The sequence below is a fragment of the Vigna unguiculata genome, chromosome 1, assembly GCF_037176805.1.
Source record: "Vigna unguiculata cultivar grain cowpea cultivar isolate G323 ecotype 2 chromosome 1, ASM3717680v1, whole genome shotgun sequence".
NCBI lineage: Eukaryota > Viridiplantae > Streptophyta > Magnoliopsida > Fabales > Fabaceae > Vigna > Vigna unguiculata.
Window position 1 is genome coordinate 31439198 of NC_140792.1, and position 22024 is coordinate 31461221.

General features: G+C 34.8%; 3 protein-coding genes across 6 annotated transcripts; 2 read left to right on the forward strand and 1 right to left on the reverse strand.

The window, feature by feature from the left end:
* Positions 1–3411: 3411 nt before the first annotated feature.
* DPE2 (disproportionating enzyme 2) lies at positions 3412–13897 on the forward strand. 3 transcript variants are annotated; one of them, XM_028069830.2, is made up of 23 exons: positions 3412–3661; positions 4078–4433; positions 4968–5082; positions 5206–5264; positions 5426–5553; positions 5672–5798; positions 5889–6085; positions 8346–8424; positions 8517–8555; positions 8745–8864; positions 9209–9310; positions 9392–9475; positions 9569–9811; positions 9911–10036; positions 10173–10247; positions 10392–10463; positions 11604–11723; positions 12123–12220; positions 12374–12533; positions 12692–12790; positions 12934–13131; positions 13248–13341; positions 13448–13897. In XM_028069830.2, exons 2-23 carry the CDS (start codon positions 4080–4082, stop codon positions 13681–13683), a joined length of 2925 nt encoding a protein of 974 aa, XP_027925631.1. In that variant the 5' UTR covers positions 3412–3661; positions 4078–4079; the 3' UTR covers positions 13684–13897. The 3 variants fall into 3 exon arrangements, with proteins under 3 accessions (XP_027925631.1, XP_027925623.1, XP_027925639.1); XM_028069822.2 differs by having other exon boundaries at positions 3431–3722; XM_028069838.2 differs by lacking the exon at positions 3412–3661 and adding an exon at positions 3832–3928.
* Positions 13898–15580: 1683 nt separating this feature from the next.
* LOC114186363 (phosphoinositide 4-kinase gamma 1) lies at positions 15581–17864 on the forward strand. Of its 2 annotated transcripts, XM_028074435.2 has the most exons (4): positions 15581–15833; positions 16017–16138; positions 16221–16826; positions 16938–17864. In XM_028074435.2, exons 3-4 carry the CDS (start codon positions 16310–16312, stop codon positions 17705–17707), a joined length of 1287 nt encoding a protein of 428 aa, XP_027930236.1. In that variant the 5' UTR covers positions 15581–15833; positions 16017–16138; positions 16221–16309; the 3' UTR covers positions 17708–17864. The 2 variants fall into 2 exon arrangements, with proteins under 2 accessions (XP_027930236.1, XP_027930232.1); XM_028074431.2 differs by having other exon boundaries at positions 15588–15833; positions 16221–17864.
* A 274-nt stretch (positions 17865–18138) lies between these two features.
* Positions 18139–21553, reverse strand: CYP98A3 (cytochrome P450, family 98, subfamily A, polypeptide 3). Its single transcript, XM_028074423.2, has 3 exons — positions 20983–21553; positions 18987–19384; positions 18139–18893 (listed from the first exon to the last, which is right to left on the reverse strand). Exons 1-3 carry the CDS (start codon positions 21467–21469, stop codon positions 18249–18251), a joined length of 1530 nt encoding a protein of 509 aa, XP_027930224.1. The 5' UTR covers positions 21470–21553; the 3' UTR covers positions 18139–18248.
* Positions 21554–22024: the final 471 nt, after the last annotated feature.

The window sequence follows — 22024 nt, forward strand, 5'->3', positions numbered from 1 at the left end:
TGAGAAGTAGATGTGAAAGTAGAGATGCAATGATGATGTGTTAGCTATTTTATGAGAACTTGATGAGTTCTGTAAGTATATGAAGGAATTTTATTAGGATAGAATATGTTAAGTTTAGTCTTTTTGAGAGGGAGTTTTTCCATAAGATGCATTTTGTACAAGAAAATAAGACATTAGAGGTGAGAGGGAGTTTTTCCATAAGATGCATTTTGTACAAGAAAATAAGACATTAGAGGAAAGATGTTGGTTCGGTAGGATTTAGAAGGGAGGGTGTGAGAGGTTTGGGTTCAACTCCCCTGCTAACAAAAATTAACAACTAACAATTGTTGATTTAATCAATATCATGTTCAAGAATAAGAGTTGAGAAAATTTTTTGGTAAAAATAAACTTGTGAGAAACTTTTTGTAGATGGCCTATTACACTAGTCATTTGATAGTTTTGTAAATATTTTATGCAAACCTTTTTGAAATGGGATACAAAAGTAAGAAAAACTTAGTAAGAATACATAAATTGTATTGCATTACCTAAACAAGGCTATATCTAGTTTTCTACAAGTATCATTGTTGTCACTTTTTTTTTTTGCAGCAAGTACGTAAATTCACTCTTGGTTATTTAAATACATAATATCTCTTTTGAAAAACTACACAAAGTCTCTTTAGGCTATTCTCTAAACTCCTAATAAGTTTAGCAACAAGTAAACAACATCTATTTAGGTTAAATATACAAAGTCTCTCAAAACTATGCAATAATTAAGTTGTTTAAATAAAACATTTACACATTTTAGAGTTGATATGAGATTTACACTATCATTACTTTTAGAGAATAACTTCACATACATTTGAAATATTAACAATAATCACTCACACATGAAGGGAAATATATCCATATGAAAAAGAAAAAAAAAAAAAGGGACTCACCCTTGAGGAGAAATTGTTGGGAATAGTCCAAGTGTGAGTCAAAGTCCCACATTGGATAGAAAAGACAAAGTTAAACACTATATAAGAATAAAGACCCATAACAACATTGTCTTAAGATTTTGGTGTAAAACTGGTGTCAAATGTCTTATAAGTGTAATACTAATGTCATATAACCATATGGAACCACAATCTTTCAAATGACTATAATATGACCATGACTATAACCATATATGAGAAAATATATATAAACCCAACACCTCTCTCTCCCTCTCTATATATAATTTATTTGTTTAAAAGACAAACTTTTATTCTAGGACTTACAATTTTTAAACTTGTTCGCATGCATGTTTGATGTTGATGATGTCTCTTGGAACTTCTCTTCTTTTTCTTATTTGTTTTACATGGTAGTGTTTTACTTATATAATTATCTAAAAAAGACTCTTGAAGAATGCCTATTGTAGAGTCATCACTAGTTAGAACCCTCTTAGATGATCTTCACTTTGTGTTGATATATTTTGATTTGTGGTACATTAAGATGATTGAAAAATAAATTTCATCTTTGTGATTGTCTTTGTGCCACTCATACTACCAAAATAATTTTTCACATGTTTATAGAGGTACTAGTGTCAACATCTTCATAAGATAGTTGTTTGGAGGTCAACTATAGATAATAGATAACATGACATACAAATGATGTGCGTAGTGCAAAACATTTTATTTGCTTTGTCTATTCTACATCACTTTATTTATCAAAAGTTCAATTCTTGTACAAGGGTAGTCAACTACAACATATTCGTCTGTTCTTGGTTCTCTTTAAAAAAGTTATTTGTTCTTCATAACTTAGTGTTATTGATTGTCTTATTTCTTTAATTTTATGTTATTTTAACTCTTCTTGATGGAATATTGTGTCGTTATGTTTTAACTCTTCATTAAATGGTGTTTTAACTCTTCATACCACGAGAATGAATAATATGGCCATAAAAATATGGTCATTTGTAGATGATAAGATTGTTTGACATGTTCTTTCTTCTTTATAGCATATTGTTGACAATTCTTGTTCACTTTGTAGTCTATCTAATACTTCTTGAAAGCTTTGTCTAAATTTATAACACTTGTCTATTACATTGTGGAATTATTCATCATGGAATAATGTTCGGTTGTGATCAAGTGTCACTTTGAGCTTACTCTTTTAAGCTTGTTGCACATTAGATAAAAACATTAGATATAACAAAAAGTGTCATGTTTATTATGATAGTAAAATTATGTGTCAAAAGTAAGACATAAGGATATCAACAACTTTTATCTTGTATGAACTTAACTAATCATCACTTTAACACTTAAATTATTATCATCATCACCACTACTATTAATTAGTCATTTAGTTTTCTTTCCTTTCTATATTTTACCCTAATGTTTTTACCCATGACAATATTACAAACTTAAAAAGTTTGAATGATTCTTGTATTTTGAAAATACTACCATGAATATTTGATTTTAGGCTAAACCTATTTTAGGGGGTGATCATTCAAGAAACTTTTAGCATTATATTTCTTTATCAAACTTCTTAAACCACTTTTTTGTGGTCTCCACAATATATTTTGAATTCTCTTCAATATATTTTTTGATTTTCGTAATATAATGTAATTTTTAAGAAACTAGTCCTTAATTTTGTTTCAATAACAAGAATTATGAGAAGTTGTGGTAAAATCACTAATATATTATACTATTTTTACTTAACTATATTTGAAATATTTTTATTTAATAATTTATTTTTCTTCATTTAATAATTCATATTTTTATTACTAAAAAACCAATTCCCACCGTATAATTTGTTTTTAAGATGAAAATGGGAAATTTATCACATAATGGTCAATTTCCTCTAGTATATGAATTTTTTAAGTTAAAAAACCATTAAAAACCTATAAATGGAGACGCCCTTAAACATTTGAGAGTTTATGTGTGATTTAATCTATGTTCAATATTAAATGGAGCGACGTAGTTAATGTTCAACATTTAATGGAGAGATATGGTCAATATTCAACATCAAATATTAAATAAAGTAATTATATACTGGCAATGATTTTATGTATGCTGATTATGCTTTGCACTTGACTATCACATACTTTTTCTTTATCTACGTTAAGTCATAAATTTTAGGGAACAATTTACATTTTATAACAAACGTAGAGACTAAATAAGAGTACTAGTTTTTTCATGGAATAAATATTATTTACTCATTCAGTAATCCAGTGAACAAGAAATGATTTTAGAATCCAATTATTTATCTTCATTATTATTTTTTAACAAAGATTCGTTATAAATGACATAAATAGTAGTTTTCTCTATTTGTATTTTGAGAGAAAGAGAAACGTTTTCGTTTTTCACCGTTAATTTCTGAAGTCCATTATAGAACGAGGATTAGGGAGATTCAGCTGCCGAATTACTACACATCACATCAGTGATGAAACTGTGATGATGATTGCAATTAGCAACCCATTCTTGCCCGCACTGATATCAAGAAATAAATATCGCAGTATCGTGTCTCTCTGTCACACATAAACTACGTATCAATCTCTAAGCTAGTAGCGTCTTTCTTCACTTTGCACGTTCTACTTTTCTATCAAATATCTCCCCACATTGTTTCTCTTTCGAACAAGACAAACGCTTCTCAAAACACTTCCATTTTAAATATTTATATTCCCTTTTGAAGACCCGCAATATCATATCTTCTGCCTGAAGAAAAGGTGTGTTCTATCACGCTCTCCCTCTGTTTCTCTCTCCACCCATCTTTGATTTCACATAAAGGTTAGATTTTTATTCAACTAATTTTTCATGGTGAGGCTTTCTTTTTCTGGAGTTCTGTTAAATTTAACTATGTTCAATGGGCATGTGGTGTTCGATTTGGAATCCAAGGCAATTACATGTTATGAACGAAATGAAGCATTTCATAGCAATACTAAAAAGTGTGTAACTTGAGTTTTGCCTAATCGTTTCATTTCGTTTTCTTGCTGGTGAGTCCCATAGAATGTGGGCTTAGTTCCCTGGCAATTTCATTCTGATCTTTCAGCAGCACTGATAGTTGCACTTATTTTTTATTAAAAAAATCAATTTTTGGTCAGAAATTGAGTTGTTTTTGCTCTGTCATTATTCGTTTTGGAAGATATGGTGAATCCAGGATTGTTTTCTGGGAATAAGTCCGTGAATTCGGTGAAAGTAAGCTTCCGGATACCGTATTTTACCCAATGGGGTCAGAGCTTGCTGGTGTGTGGCTCTGTTCCAGCGCTTGGTGCCTGGAATGTGAAGAGGGGTGTGTTGCTCAGTGTTGTTCATCAAGGGAGTGAGCTCATCTGGGGTGGAAGCATCACAGTGCCAAGAGGGTTCCAATGCCAGTACAGCTATTATGTTGTAGATGATAAGAAAAATGTACTGAGATGGGAGATGGGGAAGAAGCGCGAACTGATACTACCTGAAGGTGTTCAGAGTGGACATGAGATCGAGTTCCGTGATCTTTGGCAGGTGCTTCCTTTCTCCCCTTCTACTTTTCTGTGCCACCATTTCAAGTAATTCTTTCTAAGGTTGTTTTTTGTTGCTTCTGTAAAGATATGTCCTAGTTTTACTGCCACTCCTGATATAAATTTAGATTCATTTTGTTAAATGATGTTACACTGTAATAGACCTTTTCAGTGTGTTCTTTACCCGGAAGCTGTAAGAATGAAAGATATATTTTTTACAAAAATAACATTGAGCACATTGCGCATACTCGGAAGATGGTTTTTCTTGTTTTCCAATTGGGTTCAGTAGTCTGATATTTTATCAGTTTGCCAATATAATAAAATAATTCATTCATAAGCTATTATTCCTCGATCTTTTTGCTCAGAGTTTGCCAAAATATTTCACTTGGCGCAATCTCTCAAAGTTAGTGTATAAATTACTTCTGGAAGTTAATAGTTGTCATTTGTAGTATAATTCAATAAATTTTTGTTAGAATAACAGTATTAGTTTCCAAAACTATATTCTCAAGATGTTTATGTATTTTATTGTCATGTCCAGGCTGCCTCAGATTCCCTCCCTTTCAGAAGTGCTTTCAAAGATGTCATTTTTAGGCAAAGCTGGGATTTGAGCGAAGCAACTGTAGGAGACAACCACATAAATTTTGAATCGGAAAGTAAATGTTTTCAAATTAAATTTTCAATCTCTTATTGGGACTTTTAGGTTGTGAATGTGTGTAAAATGTTGGTTTATTATTTTTCTGTTAACTCTTTTTTTTTTTTTTTTTCCTGATGACTAGGAGAAGCTGTCTTGGTCCAATTCAAAATTTCCTGCCCTAATGTTGAGAAAGACTCATCAGTGAGACCTTTTTATCCCAAAGGACTAATGTTGTTTATCTGCATGCACTGTAAATTCATTGAAAACATGTATTATGTATATGTTATACTGATATATCTAGGATTTGTGGTTAAAAGGTTTCCACTTACCTTTAATTAGTGACCTTTCTTTACATTTTACAGATATATGTCATTGGTAGCAACACAAAGTTGGGTCAGTGGAAGGCTGAAAAAGGACTAAAACTCAGCTATTTTGGCGAATCTGTCTGGAAAGCTGAATGCGTGATGCAAAGGAGTGATTTTCCAATAAGATATCCATTTTGAACTTTTCATCATAAACTATATGAAGAAATTATGGTGTTATTAGTTTCAAATGTTACAGTCACTAGTTTCATCGAGCTTTATATTTTTCCTTAACAGTAAATCTACATATAGATATGGAAAGTATGATAGGAGTGGTAACTTTTCTATAGAGAGTGGTTCAAACCGAGAAGTTTCCACCAACTCCACAAGGAATGATGTGAAATATATTTTTCTCTCAGATGGCATGCTGAGGGTAAGTTGCTGAAATTACATATCGGTATGGAGATTATGCGTTTTTGTTTCTTGGATTTTATAGCTTTAAACTGTTGGTTTTCTTTGATAGGAAACACCTTGGCGTGGTGCTGGCGTAGCTATCCCTATGTTTTCTGTTAGGTCGGAATCTGATCTGGGTGTTGGAGAGTTTCTTGACCTTAAGTTGCTAGTCGACTGGGCTGTAGCATCTGGTTTTCATTTAGTTCAACTTTTACCTATCAATGATACATCTGTTCATGGGATGTGGTGGGATTCTTATCCATACAGGTATGGCTGCTTCAAAATCATTGCAGACATCAGATAATGTTGGTACTTTTTAAGTATCATTATAACTGAAATTTTACAATAAGGATATTTCATATTTTTCAGAGTTATATTTCTTACGTTGAAAATTAGTTTTCTACATGTCAAAAAGTTTTACAATCTACTAATGGTGGTGAATATGTCTCATAAATTTCAAGAATATTTGAAAAGGCATCATTTTTCAACATTGCCTTTGTTTGCCTCAACATGACAAAATGGTTGAACAAAAGAACTGCAGTCTTTTGGATGTTAAACATACTTTGCTTCTTGAGTCCTCAATGCCTTCTAATTTTTGGGTGGTAGCCATATAAAATTCTATTCTTATTAATCCTTTGCCACTGAAGTTCTGGAATGTGTCCCCATATTATCGGCAATTTGGTTCACATTTGAGTTATTCAAATTTGATAGAACAACTAGCTCTATAAGGGGAGTTGAATAGAGCCTTAGACTCTTTTTGAGCAACTTTAGACTAGTTCTCCTTTAAGCACACCACTTAAGAGGTTCAGTAATCAAATTAATGATTATAACCAGTACACAAACCTCTCCAGGTTATACGAGTACACAAACCATTCTTAGTTACCTTTCTTAATCTTCCCCTGATATTAAGAACTCTCAATCACAAAGAAAAAACACTCTCACAGAGAGTATATCTTAAGCTCACTTGGGAAAACTTCACAGGGTGAAGGATTTACAAGATGTCTCAACACCCACAAAGAACACAAATATTACAACAGTACTTAGAAAGATTTGATGTTGATGTGTGTTCTTCAACATCAACTTGATCTCTTTATCTAGCTTCTTGAAACTTGACCGTTGCTTTTATATAAGGTAAGATTTGGTCTAGCAAATGTCACAAGGATGACCCTTCTTACATATAAATGTAAATAAAGATTTTTTGAAAGATCTAAAATAAGATATTTATAAATGTAAATAATGTTTTCATGATCTAAAAGAAGAAATTTATATGATTCCATTGTGAAGTTTGTTTGTCACACAGGTCTTTTTATTGAAGTAGGCTCCTTGGCATAGTTTGATAAGTTTCATTCCACTTTCCTTGACTTTTTCCTTTACTCAAAGTTAGTATGATTCCTCTATTTTTCAACGAAATAGTTGTAATGGTGTTCTTTTTGCTTTTAGTTTATGTATACGCTGAGTTAATTACTTTGGTTGCATTGGTAGATGTCAATTCTATCCAAACTCCTATGAAACTGAATTTGAAGGTGAAACTTTTTTGAATTATTGGTAGAACTTGGTTTTCCTCAACATGAGATTACTCCTCCTCATGCTAAGTTTAAGAAAGTAGACCTTAGGCTTTACTCAATCTTATAAAATTGGCTTGTAAGATAAAGTTTGCACCCATTTATATACTATAATTTGGTCATATCTTTAGTTGATGTGAGATCTCCAACACACCTCTTCATGCCAAGGATTGGACATCTCGAGTGTGAGACTAAATATTTGTGGATAATCCAATAATAACTCGATAGTGGGTGATACGATATGCCCACCAAACCTTGCTAGAATGAGGTTTGATATCATCTTAGGAAGTGAACTTTAAGTCTAATTTAATCAATCATACAAAACTGGTCTATAAGATGAAGATTACACCAACTTAAATATTATAATTTGGCCATATCTCTAGTTAACATGGAATCTCCAACACTAATAACTATTCAACGTGTTGCCAATTCCATGTTTCATGAATGTAGCTAACAATTGAGGTTGTTTGTCACTTTACCTGTGATGCTACCTCATTTGTCTTCCTCATGTATCTTTAGATTGTTTATGTCTTTACTAAGACCTTGTCTCAATCTCACCATGAATTTCTGGTTGGCAACTTGATGCTTCAAGATTTACGTACATCAGTTTGAGGGGGATGCCAACGGGATTAGCTAAATCCTTGATTTATTTCTTCCTTATTCTTCCACTATAATTTATATACTGTATTGTTTGCTGATTTTCTTGCTGTCTTATCTCATTAATTGACAACTTTGAATAGCTGTAAATTAGTCATGAGTTAAACTAAGTTTCCTTGTATAGCTATTGGCAAACTTTCCTTGTATAAAGATAAAGATTCTTATTAAATGTGATTATATCGATGGTAAGAGGCATTCAGTCCAATTTGATATTCATGATGGTTTATTTTTGTGACTAATTGTTGTTTCAGACATTTCATAGACTAACTATTGAGACTTCATTGATCTTGTTTTTGTTTTCTTTTCAGTTCACTATCGGTCTTTGCATTGCATCCATTGTACCTAAGAGTACAGGCTCTTTCCAATAACATACCGGAGGAGATCAAGGTTATGTTTAGGAATTTTATTCTCTATTAAGTAGCAATGGTAACAGTTTCAAAATGCTGATATTTGAAATGCTTTGGGGCTCCTTTAAACAGAAAGAGATTGAAAAGGCCAAGCAGCAATTAGATCGGAAGGTAATGCCATCAAATCTGTATAAATGAGGATTGTCTTATTTATGAAATGCATCGTTGAAAGGCTGTTACAAAGTCTAAATAATTTGTCTTTTTAGTCACTCCTTGTGTTTTAAATAAATATCAGTTCGGAGCAAACACCACTATATCCTGATTATTGACATAATTGTGGTTAATATTTTGTCGGTACAGGATGTTGATTATGAAGCTACAATGGCCACTAAACTCTCAATTGCTAAGAAAGTTTTTGCTCAAGAGAAAGATTTGATACTCAATTCAAGTTCTTTCCAGGAGTTCTTTTCTGAGAATGAGGTATTACTACTGCACTGGGTTCCTGTTTAGTATGCTGGCAAAATATGCTATATATGTTTTATCTATTTGTATCTTGTACATTTTTTCTTTCTCTTCTATAGTAAACCTTCCATGATCAATTATTTCTTGCAGAAACTACAAAAAGACAGCCCTTTTACCTTTTTCTCACTAGGCAGGGTTAATTTCATGAATTAAACAACATCATAATATAAAAATCACATCATATCTATAGAAAAACCATTAATCTATGACTTTTTGGTGGGTAGTTTTTTTGGATCTCCCTCTGTTTCTAGTGATAGAGGCCAACCTTCCATCGGACTCAGCTTTTATCTTGATGTTAACAGGGTTGGTTGAAACCCTATGCTGCTTTCTGTTTCCTGCGGGACTTCTTTGAAACATCAGAACGTAGTCAATGGGGTCGTTTTGCTCATTATTCAGACGATAAGGTATATGCCTTAGTGTAATTTTTATTCTCTTTTCTTTTTACACGGTTATATTTGAGGTTTTATGTTTCCTTTTGTTTACAGCTAGAAAAGCTTGTATCCAAGGACAGCCTGCACTATGAGATAATTTGCTTCCACTACTATGTTCAATATCATCTACATTTACAAGTAAATTAAATTGAACCATATCCTCTGTAAGTTCATGACAATCAAATCACAAACAAATAATATCTTACCATTTACTTCTCATTCTGACTACAGTTATCAGAAGCCGCAGAGTATGCGAGAAAGAAGGGAGTGATATTAAAGGGAGACCTTCCTATTGGAGTTGACAAAAACAGTGTGGACACCTGGGTTTATCCAAATTTGTTCCGAATGAACACTTCCACCGGAGCACCACCAGATTATTTTGATAAAAATGGCCAGAATTGGGGTTTCCCTACTTATAATTGGGAAGAAATGTCAAAGGACAACTATGGCTGGTGGCGAGCTCGATTGACACAGGTTTTGGTTTTGAATTCTTCATCTTATCCTGAAGTGGATAATGTCTTCCAAATTTAAATATATAGGCTAAAAATATTCTTTTCTTAAAATCCATGCCAGATGGCAAAATATTTTACGGCCTACAGAATTGATCACATATTGGGATTCTTCCGTATATGGGAACTTCCAGATCATGCTATGACAGGTCTAGTTGGAAAATTCCGGCCATCTATACCTCTTAGTCAGGTATCCTCATGTTCTCTTCAATTTGAAGGGCACTTGATGCCATGAATGTGTGCTGAACTGCTTTAACTTGCATAAGAAACTTCTTTTTCTTGCTCTGCTTTTAGTCAATTTATAGTTCATGCCTTATCTGTTGTAGGAAGAACTTGAAAGAGAAGGGATATGGGACTTTAATCGCTTGAGTCGCCCATATATTAAGCGGGAACTGTTAGAGGTTAGTAGTCTACCTATGTAGGCTATTACAACTGCATTTTTATGTAATAAATTTATCTCCAGGCTGGATTTCTGTAATGTGTTGCAGTCTTGTAAATGTGTTTCTCAAGGTAAGCTATACTATTTCATATTCATTGTTGTTCAGGAAAAATTTGGAGCTGCTTGGACATTTGTTGCAACAACTTTTCTCAATGAATTTGACAAGAACTTCTATGAGGTGATAATCCTTTTGTGTATAGTTTTCTGTATAGTAGTCATTGATTTCTGTTTGATCATACACTTCCACATAGCACATGCCTTTAGATTTGATCATAAATTTACATGAATGGACTTTGCTTTAGTTAGCAGATTTGTTTGCAAAAGATCTTTCCACTGAACGATTTTATGATGTCAATGCAAGTTGGGAATGATAGATAAGTAGGATATTAAGTTTGTTGTTAGAAGCTGTTAACATATTCTAGAGATTTCTTGGTAATCTTTACTTTAGGCTTAGAGCTCTCTCTCTATATATAGAGGTGGATGTTCTGATCACATTAATAAATTGAATACAGTTTTTTCTTATTCATATTAATCTTTGTCAAGTTAATATATAAGTTGATTAAGCTTTATGAGCCAAGCAACATGTCTTTAGTGAAATGACCTAAATGGCCTGAAAATCCACTATAACATTCCCAGTATTCAATTCATTTTTATCAAACACCCCAATCACATCATCGATGGGTTTTGTAAAGTTATCAGCGTTTGTTAAACAGACTGAAATCACTGGTTTAGTATTGGCAGAGAGGACATTTTGGTGTACGTCTTGGAATATACTAGGAAGACAACTTCTAAAGAGTGCTACTGCTATGTATCTATCCTTATTGCATTAGAGATTAAATACTTTTGAAATGAAATCCACAATTTGCATAAAATTCGGTTTTAGAAATCCAGCGGGTAGTATATCTTCTTCACAAAACATAAACTGTTTGATGTTCTTTATTGAAGTATTGGTAAATGGAGATTTTTTTTTTCGTGATAGAACAATATAGGTTGCATGGTTACTTATTTGTTAAGCAAGAGTGTGCGGACATTCAAGATTGAAGTTATTTCTGTACCTATGGGCAAACCTCTTGCTATATTTTTGTAAAATAATGTAGTCAATGTAATATGTAGGATTCGTTGGCACCAATCTGGGGGGTTTATAGATTTTGTCATGTATGATGTGATAACATATAATGTCCAGATTTGTTGGTTAATTCTAAATATGCCATTCAATGATTAAATTTTCTGTCAACTATTTTTCAACCATTCTATGTTTTATCCGAGTGTTGAAGTGTCTTGTTCAATAATTGCTTTTATTTTCAATAAATGGATTTAGTTCAAGGAGGATAGCAACACAGAGAAAAAAATTGCTTCCAAACTGAAAACTTGTGCAGAAAGTTCTGTATTGTTGGAGAGTGAAGACAACCTACGGCGCAATCTCTTTGATCTTTCACAGGTAGCTTCATCAAATTTGCTTCCTTGTTCAAATTCCACTTCTGTCCGTGTTTACATTTACTAGGAAATATAAAACTAATTAAGATTTATTTTCATTTTGACTTACAGACTTGTTAAGAGTTTTACTCTATTCAGTAAACCATATGGTTCTGTTGTTTTTAACCTACTATTTCACTGAACTGAAAGCAAAACCTTAGTTACTGCAATGATAATGATGTGCCACTTCCTTATTAATTAATTAGTAGCATAAAATATTTTACATTGATGATAAATTAATTTTTACATTCTTCAATCTTAAATTTGTTTTTTTAATATCTTTTGAATATTTATTCTGTCTTGTTATCTGTGTTCTTTTTGGTATTGCAAGTGCTACATTATGTTCTACGCTATTGGCTTGCAGAATATAGTTTTAATCCGTGATCCAGAGAATCCAAGAAAATTTTATCCTCGTTTCAACCTTGAAGATACCTCAAGTTTCCAGGATTTGGATGATCACAGGTACCTTAATAATCCGTGACTTGTGGTGCTGTCCACTAGGATCGTTCCTACAATATGCTGAAAACTGTTCTTCATCTAATACAATTACTTTTTCCATATTCTTCATGAAAATATCTACTCACTAGATCTCTTATTGCTTGTCATATAATACAGCAAGAATGTTCTTAAAAGATTATACAATGACTACTATTTCTGTCGTCAAGAGAATCTTTGGAGGCAAAATGCATTGAAGACCCTTCCTGTACTTCTAAATTCATCAGACATGCTGGCCTGTGGGGAAGATTTGGGCCTCATTCCATCTTGTGTCCATCCTGTATGCCCTTTATGTTTTCCTCAAGCTCTCTTAATCAAGAAAATCAATCTTTATTTTACTTGCAATTCACACATTATGACTTATCCCAAAGATCTTGAGAAAATTTTATTTTTATTTTGGGCACATTTAAAGGACCTGTCTTCAAATTTGTAATGCAGGTTATGCAAGAACTGGGATTAGTTGGGTTGCGCATTCAGCGTATGCCCAATGAACCTGATCTGGAATTTGGTATTCCTTCTCAGTACAGCTACATGACGGTACACCAAATTAGCTATTCTACCAATTAGATATTCGGGGTTTCCTTGTTATGATATGCTAAATCTAAATTCATCTTTATAGAGAACTAAATTTTTTCAATTTAGAGTGCTTTTACAATTGGGTGACTTGCGGCAATGTGCAGGTATGTGCCCCATCATGCCATGATTGTTCTACCATGCGTGCTTGGTGGGAAGAAGATGAAGATAGAAGACTCCGGTTTTTCAAGAATGTGATGGAGTCCGATGAACTGCCGCCAGATCAATGTATTCCAGAAGTTGCACATTTTATTATAAGGCAACATTTTGAAGCTCCATCAATGTGGGCAATCTTCCCTCTTCAGGTATTCTCACAGTCATGTTGATATAAAAGGGTGAAAGCAAACTTTGATTTTATGGCTATCTGGACCAATTCCATTTTTGAAATTCATGCCCTTAATCTGGTGATGCATGTGAGCAGGACTTGTTAGCATTAAAAGAAGAATATACAACACGCCCTGCAACAGAGGAGACAATCAATGACCCTACAAATCCAAAGCACTATTGGAGATACCGTAAGTCCTAAGCTTTGTCCTCAGTTAACTCTGCTAGAGAATCTGTGATTATTGAAGTGCCTTTTGTAACATTATGATCGAAGTGTGTGCTTTGGATTGTTGTCAGGTGTGCATGTGAGTTTGGAATCATTGATTAAGGATATTGACCTTCAAACCACCATCAAAGATCTTGTACGTTGGAGTGGAAGATCACTCCCTAAGGAACAAGCTTCAGGAATAGATGCCAGCCTACTGGCAGCATTGTCAGTAGCAGAAGCTGTTACTGTGTTGCAAGTAGCAGAAGCTGTTTCTGAGAAACAGAAGTTTTCTGGTACCACGGAAAAGCATGTTCTTGTCAAATAAAAATTGTGGATGATGAGGTTCACCATGCTAGCCCTACAAATCATGTCCCATAACCTGCTACGATGGAGTTAGTAATAATGATCATATGTGTAATCATTTTCATCTGTTCCTGTTATGTTTCTTGATCAATAATGCAAATAAATCTCGAAGCATGTATTGTTCTGTCTAAGTTTTAGCTATTAAGAGAAATGTTAGAAATACATTGTCTTATCAAGCGTAGAAATACCCTCATTTTATAACTAAACCAACTTAAAATTGTATTATAACGTATGTGAGAGGGAACTACTAACTATATGCCACATTATCTATCATAAACTGTTACTAACGTCCCATTAATCGAGAAACTAACGTCCAAACAAAAAAAAATTAAGAAACTATTTGCATGAAATTGGTTTTTAAAGAACCTATTAACACGTACACTAGGACTTCAAGAATCAATTTAAATATTTACTTTAATGCATCCTTTACGTAGGCAACATTAACGTAGTCAACTGTAAATAAGAAAAGAAAAACATTATTATACTTATACTCATTTATATATTAGAAATTCATTTTATCTTAATCAATGTCAGATCTCCACCGGAAGAAAGTGTATACAAGAGTGTGAAGAATAAATGGAATCTTGTAATAGTATAGATACAAATATTTCTCTTCTTCACTATTTTACTTCAACCATAACAAAGAACATTGAATCTATTTAATAAGACAAAGATTGAACATTATGTCATGTTGAAAGCCTCTTCTCTTAACGTGAATTTGATTTAATAATCTAAAAACCTAAATTATAAAATGTAACTTTTTTTATTTATATACTTTTTGAAATTTCTTATTAAATTATTTATCTCTTTTAATTTTTCTATTTTATCTTTTTTTTATTTAATTATATTACTTTTTATACTTTATTTATTTTAAAATATATAATATTATTAATTCAATAATAAAAATATATACTTTACATAAAAATATATTTATTTATTTTTAAACTTAAATTGTAACATAATATAAACTTCAATACGTTTATAGTCCTTATATATAGAATAAAAAAATTTAATTTTGATTTTGAAAAAAGAAATTCAATCCTGAAAAATTTGAAATCATTGTTTAGTCATTACAAAATGAGTAGATTTCGATTTTAGGATTTGGAAAAAAATTTTATTGATATTCATCTCTATAAAGTTTGGAATCACAATTTTTAGTTTTAAACATTCATTTAAAATAAATAAAAAAAATAATATTTAAGTTATAAATTTCAAATTTTTTCAAAAGTGTTATACGTTACCTTAAAATCAAAACTAGTTTATTTTTCAGAACTAAAAATATTTAGCCTACAATGTAAGTCTACAAAATATTAAAAACTGACTTAACTAATTTTGATAGGTTTCGATACCTATCAATTTTGTTTTGTTTTCATTCCGTTTAATTTTTGTATTTGTGTTATGTTGACATCATTACAGAAGTATGCATTAGCATTTGGTGTTATTATAATACTAAGTCATGATATGATCCTCCGACACAGATTCAATGTTTTTTTTTATTGTCTGAAATTAAACAACTCCAATTTCGCATAAAAATGAAGGTTGATGTTGGTGAGAATCTGACTGTGAGGCGGTTTTTTGAGCGCAACAAATAAAGAACAAATAGCAGGGAGAAACAAGAAACCTGCGATGCAGAGAAGCTTTTAACGGCCACAAACCAATAAAAGCAAAATGCCACCATGAAAGGTAACAACCTGACCACAACCTATTTTTCGGTTGACGTCATGTGTCACGTCGTGAAAAGGCCACGCAGGAAGCAAGAAGCGGTTACAGTTTAAGGTTGTTAGTTAAATACTAAATTAACAGGTTTGGTATAACATAAAAAATAGTATAGTATTTGTGTGGGAAAAAGATGCCAAGTGTCGATGTGGGAGTGGAGAAACAAAAATAGCGACGCTGGAGAAGGAAAAAGAGGAGAACGAAGTTAAAAAGAGGAAAAGGTTGAAAAGGCGAGAGAAGGGGTTCGTGCTTAGAGGCGGGGAATATTAACGTCAGGAGTGGGAGTGGGAGTGGGAGTGAAAGTGGAGTTTTATTTCGATATTACTCCGGCGACGGTTTGATTCTCTCGCCCTCCCGTTGCTTCTCGTTTCCCTGAATACCTTCACAGTGTTCAGGGTATAAATTATAATCTCCTGATGATTGTGATATGTGATTTTGGATTTATTAAATTATGGTTTCAAAAATGGTGGCATTTGTCGTGTTCAATTTTGTTTGTGTTATGACATGATGCGATATGTAGTGTTGGTCGTTTTCGTTTGAGGGTTGTTGTTTACGTTTTTGTGGTTGGGAAATTTGCAGGTTATTAGGGATTCAAGAAAAAAATGTGCAGGGTTAGCCAGGTTTTCTGCTAGTATGTTATCGAGAGTTTAAGCGATGACTTCAGCATTTGAAAATTTTCCCATAAATTAAGCCAATACACGGTAAGAAATTGGTTTTGATTGATGAATAAATTGTTGATTGGAAAGAGGGGAATGATAAGTTTGATTGTTGTTTGTGATGAAGGCATCGTGTTGAGAAAAGTAGTTTGAGGATGTTTTGGTGAGAAGAAGTGTCCCTTGGAATGCAGTGGAGCAGCCATTCTCAAAATCTGAATGAGATTTATCAAAATGGCTGTGACGATAGACAGACATGGGGGGTTTGGGCCATTCAGCCGATCCCAGAGATGCAAACTCCAATCATACGGTCACCTTGATCCTCACGTTGTTGAACATAGCCAAACTGGTGGTACTTTTTCACACTCCATTGAACTAGCATTTCAAGCCGATAATATTCACCGCAGTTTCTCCACTCCATGCCTCCCCCTAACCACACTGGTAGGGGAAGACCTCACTTGTCACCCTCCAAGGATCGAGATTGTTCGTGGAAGTGGAGCTCCAGTACATGCTCTAGTTGTTGAGGTTGCCATAGCTTTGGCCTCAGGTATCAAACCAATACCCATCCCAAGTGGCCTAGGTGGTGCCTATGCTTTCTGCAACCAAAATGGCACCAACATCGCTGTTGCAAAGCCGGTAGATGAAGAGCCTTTCGCCTTCAACAACCCCAAAGGCTTAGGGGGTCAAATGCTGGGCCAACCTGGCCTCAAGAAATCTATTCGCATTGGTGAAACTGGTATCCGAGAGTTAGCTGCTTATCTTCTTGATCATGGAGGCCTTGCTGCTGTGCCTCCTACAGCTTTAGTCAAATTTTCTAATGCTGCATTCTTTGTCACTTCCAATGCAGCATCTGCTCCTCCAATGCCTAAAGTTGCCTCTCTCCAACGCTTTGTTGGTCACGGTTTTGATGCAGGAGAGTTGGGTCCTTCTTTCTTCTCGGTTTCTTCTGTCCACAACATTGGGATCCTTGACATTAGGATCATGAACCTTGATAGACATGCAGGGAATATGCTTGTGGCCAAGCATGACTCTTCTAATAATAATAATAATAATAATAACAACAACAATACTTCCTATGGTGCTACGGTTGCTGACCTTGTTCCCATCGACCACGGCTTTTGCCTCCCTGAGTGGCTCGACGATCCATATTTCGAGTGGCTACATTGGCCACAAGCCTCTATTCCTTTCTCTGACTTCGAACTTGACTACATTTCCAAACTTGATCCCTTCAAAGATGCAGAGCTTTTGAGAACCGGCGTTCCTTTACTGAGGGAATCCGCAGTGCGTGTTCTTATTGTTTCCACCGTTTTGTTGAAGCAAGCTGCTGCTGCTGGCCTTTGCCTTGCTGAAATAGGCCAAATGATGACCAGGAAATTTCGTGGAGGTCAAGAGTTACCCAGTGAAATGGAAAACATTTGCTTAAAAGTCAAGAGTAGCATCCACACCAAAAACCGCACCGAACAAGGCTCTAAATGTGAAGGTCCTGAAATTTCCTTCGGAGACCTCAACCTAGTCGAATGGGAAGCGTTTTTGGAGGTTTTCGGTGAGCTTTTGCGCACTGTTTTTGAGGACAAGAAGTGCAACAGGAAAAAGTTGGAACATCTTGGAAGTTTCTGAATTTTAGGAGGATAGGTTGCCAAAGCGAGACACCAAGTACTGTCGCTTGTAGTTGTACATTAACACCATTCATAGTGTAGGTTTCAACTCATCCCCATTCTGCAACTTTCTTTTTCTTTTTTCCTTCAAACCATATATATTTACCCTTTGTCAAGTAGACCTGTATCCTATATTTCACCTGTGATTATGTAATTAATTACCTTTGTATTTTTTTTTTTCCTCATTCAAAATGTAATCCAAGCATTCCTTATATTGGTCCTTCCCAATATAATGTAATGTTGCTTGTGTAACTATTGCGCCCTTCAGTTTTATAAGTTAAAAAACTAAAAAAATATAATTCAAATATTAATATTTTTATTATTAGGTGTTTTCTTAAGGGTGTCACACTGTCATTCTCTTCATTTCAGTAGTGCATCATGCATTCTCTTAGCTGCTTAAACTTTGATCTCAGTTATACTTTCATAGACAGAAAATGGAAACAGTGGCAGAAGGCAATTTTGTGAATGCAACAGAGTGGAAGGGAAAGAAAAGAAAAGAAAAATCAAATCTCAGCAACCACACGTTTGTACAAGTGTGAGGGGAGTCTGGGAGAAGCCACACCTTTCAGTGGTGTCCTCATGTATGTGACCAACCCAGGATTCTCACCCATGTCAATCTCTTCAGGCTTCACTCCCTCCGGTGGACTCCAACTGAAATGGTGCAAAAGGTGGCCCAACATGGAAGTCACCAAGTTGATTCCAAGTTGGGCGCCGGGGCAGACCCGACGACCCGCCCCGAACGGAAGTAGTCTAAAGTCATGCCCTTTCATGTCCACATCCTCCTCAAGAAACCTCTCGGGTCGGAACTCCAACGGCTCCTTCCACACGGCCGGGTCACGGGCCACGGCCCACACATTCACATGCACGTTGGAGCCTTTGGGGATGTCATACCCTCCAACTTTGACATTGGCGTTGGCCCTGTGTGGAAGCATGAGTGGGGTTGGTGGGTGGAGCCTCATCGCCTCCTTCGCCACGCATTGTAGGTATGGCAGGCTTAAGAAGTCTGCTTCAGTCATCACTCTTTCAAGCCCAATCACTCTGTCCAGCTCCTCTTGGGCCTTCTGCTGGACTCTCGGGTTTCTTATTAACTCCGCCATGGCCCATTCTACAGAAATTGCAGAGGTATCCGTCCCTGCCGTGATCATGTCCTGCGAAATTAAGAAAAATTGTTGTTGACACTTTTGAAAGTGGGTGTTTAGAAGGAATAGATAAAATTGAAAGAGTGTTCGAAAGTGGTGTACCCAGAGGAGGCCAATGATGGTGTCTTCACCGAGGTCATATTTGTCTTGCAACGTGAGCAGGGCATCGACAAAATGTTGCTTGGCCCCACCGGATTTCTTGCGTGCTTCGGTGTGCTCTTCCATGATGGCTCTGGTGAGTCTGTCGCGGCGTGCTCCGTGCTTGGCGAAAGCCTCTTCTTCCAGAGGGAACATCCAGCGCAGCCATGGGATGTGCTCTGCCATGGCCAGAGATGCTCCTAGCTTTAACCCATTCTCCACAACGCCCTTGAATTCCACTCCTTGTTCCTCTAATACACCTTCTGAGTTCACAAATCTTTTCCCGAATGCCAATCTCGTGATGTTGTTGAATGCCACTTCCCCCAAGAACTTCCTCACCAATATTCCCTTCCCCAAATTCTCTGCATAACAAAAACCATTCATTTTACTTTCTACCAAAAGGTATCACAGTTATTCGCACTGTTTGGGTGGGAAAAATTAGGGTTCCTTCCAACACACACAATAATCAACTCTCATATTGCAACCACCCTACCAAACCATTAATTATTAGGTTTTGATCCTTATAAAACTTAATTATGTATTTCTTTTTTAGTTTTTTCAAAATTATAAAATTTTAATCTATTATTAATGTGTTGACATATTAAAAAAGTGGTTCAAAACTAAAGCATGACATGACACAACTTGAAAGTGGCTGAATTTGTTGAACTAACGCTGTCCGTAGATACATGTGGACCTAAATTGTTAAGGAAGGCACCTTTTTTCTTTGCACACGAAATAGGTTCACCTCACCAACCGCATGTAATCGTAACCATAATTCATTGCATCGCATTTACGCCTTCACCTAATTAGTTGATTGATTGTTACTAATATCCTAACAGACACATATAATCACAATACCAATCACTCATTGTGTCTAAAAGTTATATATTTGTAGTTTAAGATGAAAGGAAACTATGTTTATTATGAAAGTCATTTACTAAGCATTTAGAGGGTTGTGTTTTTTTTTTTTCCCGTTTGCCATTATAGTCTATTTCCTTTTCTTTCGCCTCACCCAAAAGATTGTCTTGTATTTATGATTGAAAATAGTTCATTTGGGGTATTATCTAGTTGCTCAATGTCAATAAATAAATAAATATGAATCAATGGAAAAACGAAAACCACACGAGTCAAAGCCCAAATCTCGTGATTTAGTTGAGAAAATAGTTGTTCATCTATATTTGACTTATGAGTCATAATGATGTGGACATGTGAATCACACTAAAAGACCATCTGAATTAGAATTGTAATGTGTAATATTTACTTGTTATCCTATATATTTATGTTGTTGATTTAAAATAACTTAAACCTATATTTGTATCAAACATTATTTTAATAATCGTTACTTTTAATGAAGAAGTATAAATATAACGTAAAAATATCAATCTGTAAATGTGTTTCCAGCCAATTTTTCTTTCTAATTTATCTTTTAATAATTTTATGCAAGGTTGTGTTTCCACTAGAACAAGAAAACTAGCTTTGAATTTTTTTTGGTAATAAGTTACTCATTTAGTAAAGACAGAACGAAACTAACTACCGAACATGACAGAAAAACTAGAATGTAGACAACTCCGAAGAAGTTAATAACTCGCGAGCGTTAAGAAAAGGACAACAAATAAAAAATAAAAAAAAAGTATTCACATTGCCAACAACAGACAGTAAAGTGGATTTTCTTGCGTCAATTGAATTAATTTGTGAAATTTATTAAACAGGTAAACGAAATTGCACCTTTTTAAAAACAAAATTGACCTCTCGCGAGTTCATAGAGGTAATCAGAGTCAAACTCACTAACATCAGAACAACCCTACAAGGTTGTTGTTGGAAAACTGTGTAAGAGATCATGTGTATGATTTCATGAAGTTCTTTTGTTCTCTTGTTTTTTTTATTATTTCATTAAGTTTATCATTCAACCAACATTGCGAAAGCAGAAGAAGATTGTAACATTTGAGAAGGAGAAACGTACCAGTAGTGGTGCAGTGGTGGAAAATGGACTCAACCATGGCAGTGACCTCGTCTTCTCTAATGGGCCTGAGGGCCTCGAGACGTTTGGGGGAGAAGAGCTCTAGCGTGCAGACCTTCCTCACTTTCACATAGTGAGGTCCATAATCGGCCCAAATGAGATCCTTGCCGTCGCGGCTGAACTTCGCCGCCGAGCGGCTGCGATGGCGGTCAGCGAGGTGCTGGTCCTGCTCCTTCAGCACCTCCTTGGCCAGCTCGGAGTTCGAAACGATGACGTTCAGCGTGGAACCGAACCACACCGATATGATGGGCCCGTAGGACTGTGCCCACTCCGCAAAGCACCGGAACCGGACCGGCTTTATGTCGTAGAGGTTACCGACTACCGGCCAGGGCCGTGGACCCGGAGGCAGTTTGAACCTTAGCCTCTGGTACAGCGTGTAACCTACCCAGACGGTGATCAGTGATAAGGGTATAATCAGAAGAAGACCCATTTTGCAGAACAAAAGATGAAAAAGAAGAAAACGAAAATATTGTTTAATTGTGGAGCCTGTGCGGTTCCTGAAAGAGTAGAAGAAAGGTTGATCTTGATTTATATTCCATAACATAGACAGGGAGTTGGTGAAAATTGGATGTATGTGTAATGAAACGTTTCGTTTAATACATGCTAACACTAAGCATGCATAATGTTTTCAACTTTTTGTGTTTAATTTGAATTTATTTATTTATTTATTTATGTGAGCTATATAGTTACCGAAAATTATCACACCCACTATGCAAAGCTGTAAAGATATAGCTTTCTCAAAATTAGAATTAATTGGATGTGTCTAATAATGAGGTGGCCAGAACATGTCAATTCGTTTTGACTTTTGAAAAAAAAAAAAAAATATATATATATATATATATATTATTTTTATTTTTTGGTTTATCTTAGGTAATGAAAGTTGGTATTTGGTGAAGCAATGTTGTGTAGAAGTTGTGGTGAGAAGATAATAGAAATAATTGAATGGGTTGATGTGAGGATGAGGATGTAGTGACGGTTGCAGTGA

Excerpts from the sequence above, each read along its gene's own strand:
- DPE2 (XM_028069830.2), top strand. The coding sequence starts at position 4,080 with ATGGTGAATCCAGGATTGTTTTCTGGGAATAAGTCCGTGAATTCGGTG. Across the intron at positions 10,248-10,391 it reads TTAAGCGGGAACTGTTAGAG|GAAAAATTTGGAGCTGCTTG; the intron begins GTTAGTAGTCTA and ends ATTGTTGTTCAG. Across the intron at positions 13,132-13,247 it reads GGGCAATCTTCCCTCTTCAG|GACTTGTTAGCATTAAAAGA; the intron begins GTATTCTCACAG and ends GCATGTGAGCAG.
- LOC114186363 (XM_028074431.2), top strand. The coding sequence starts at position 16,310 with ATGAGATTTATCAAAATGGCTGTGACGATAGACAGACATGGGGGGTTT.
- CYP98A3 (XM_028074423.2), bottom strand. The coding sequence starts at position 21,469 with ATGGGTCTTCTTCTGATTATACCCTTATCACTGATCACCGTCTGGGTA. Across the intron at positions 19,385-20,982 it reads CCACCACTGCACCACTACTG|AGAATTTGGGGAAGGGAATA; the intron begins GTACGTTTCTCC and ends TTTGTTATGCAG. Across the intron at positions 18,894-18,986 it reads CCATCATTGGCCTCCTCTGG|GACATGATCACGGCAGGGAC; the intron begins GTACACCACTTT and ends TTAATTTCGCAG.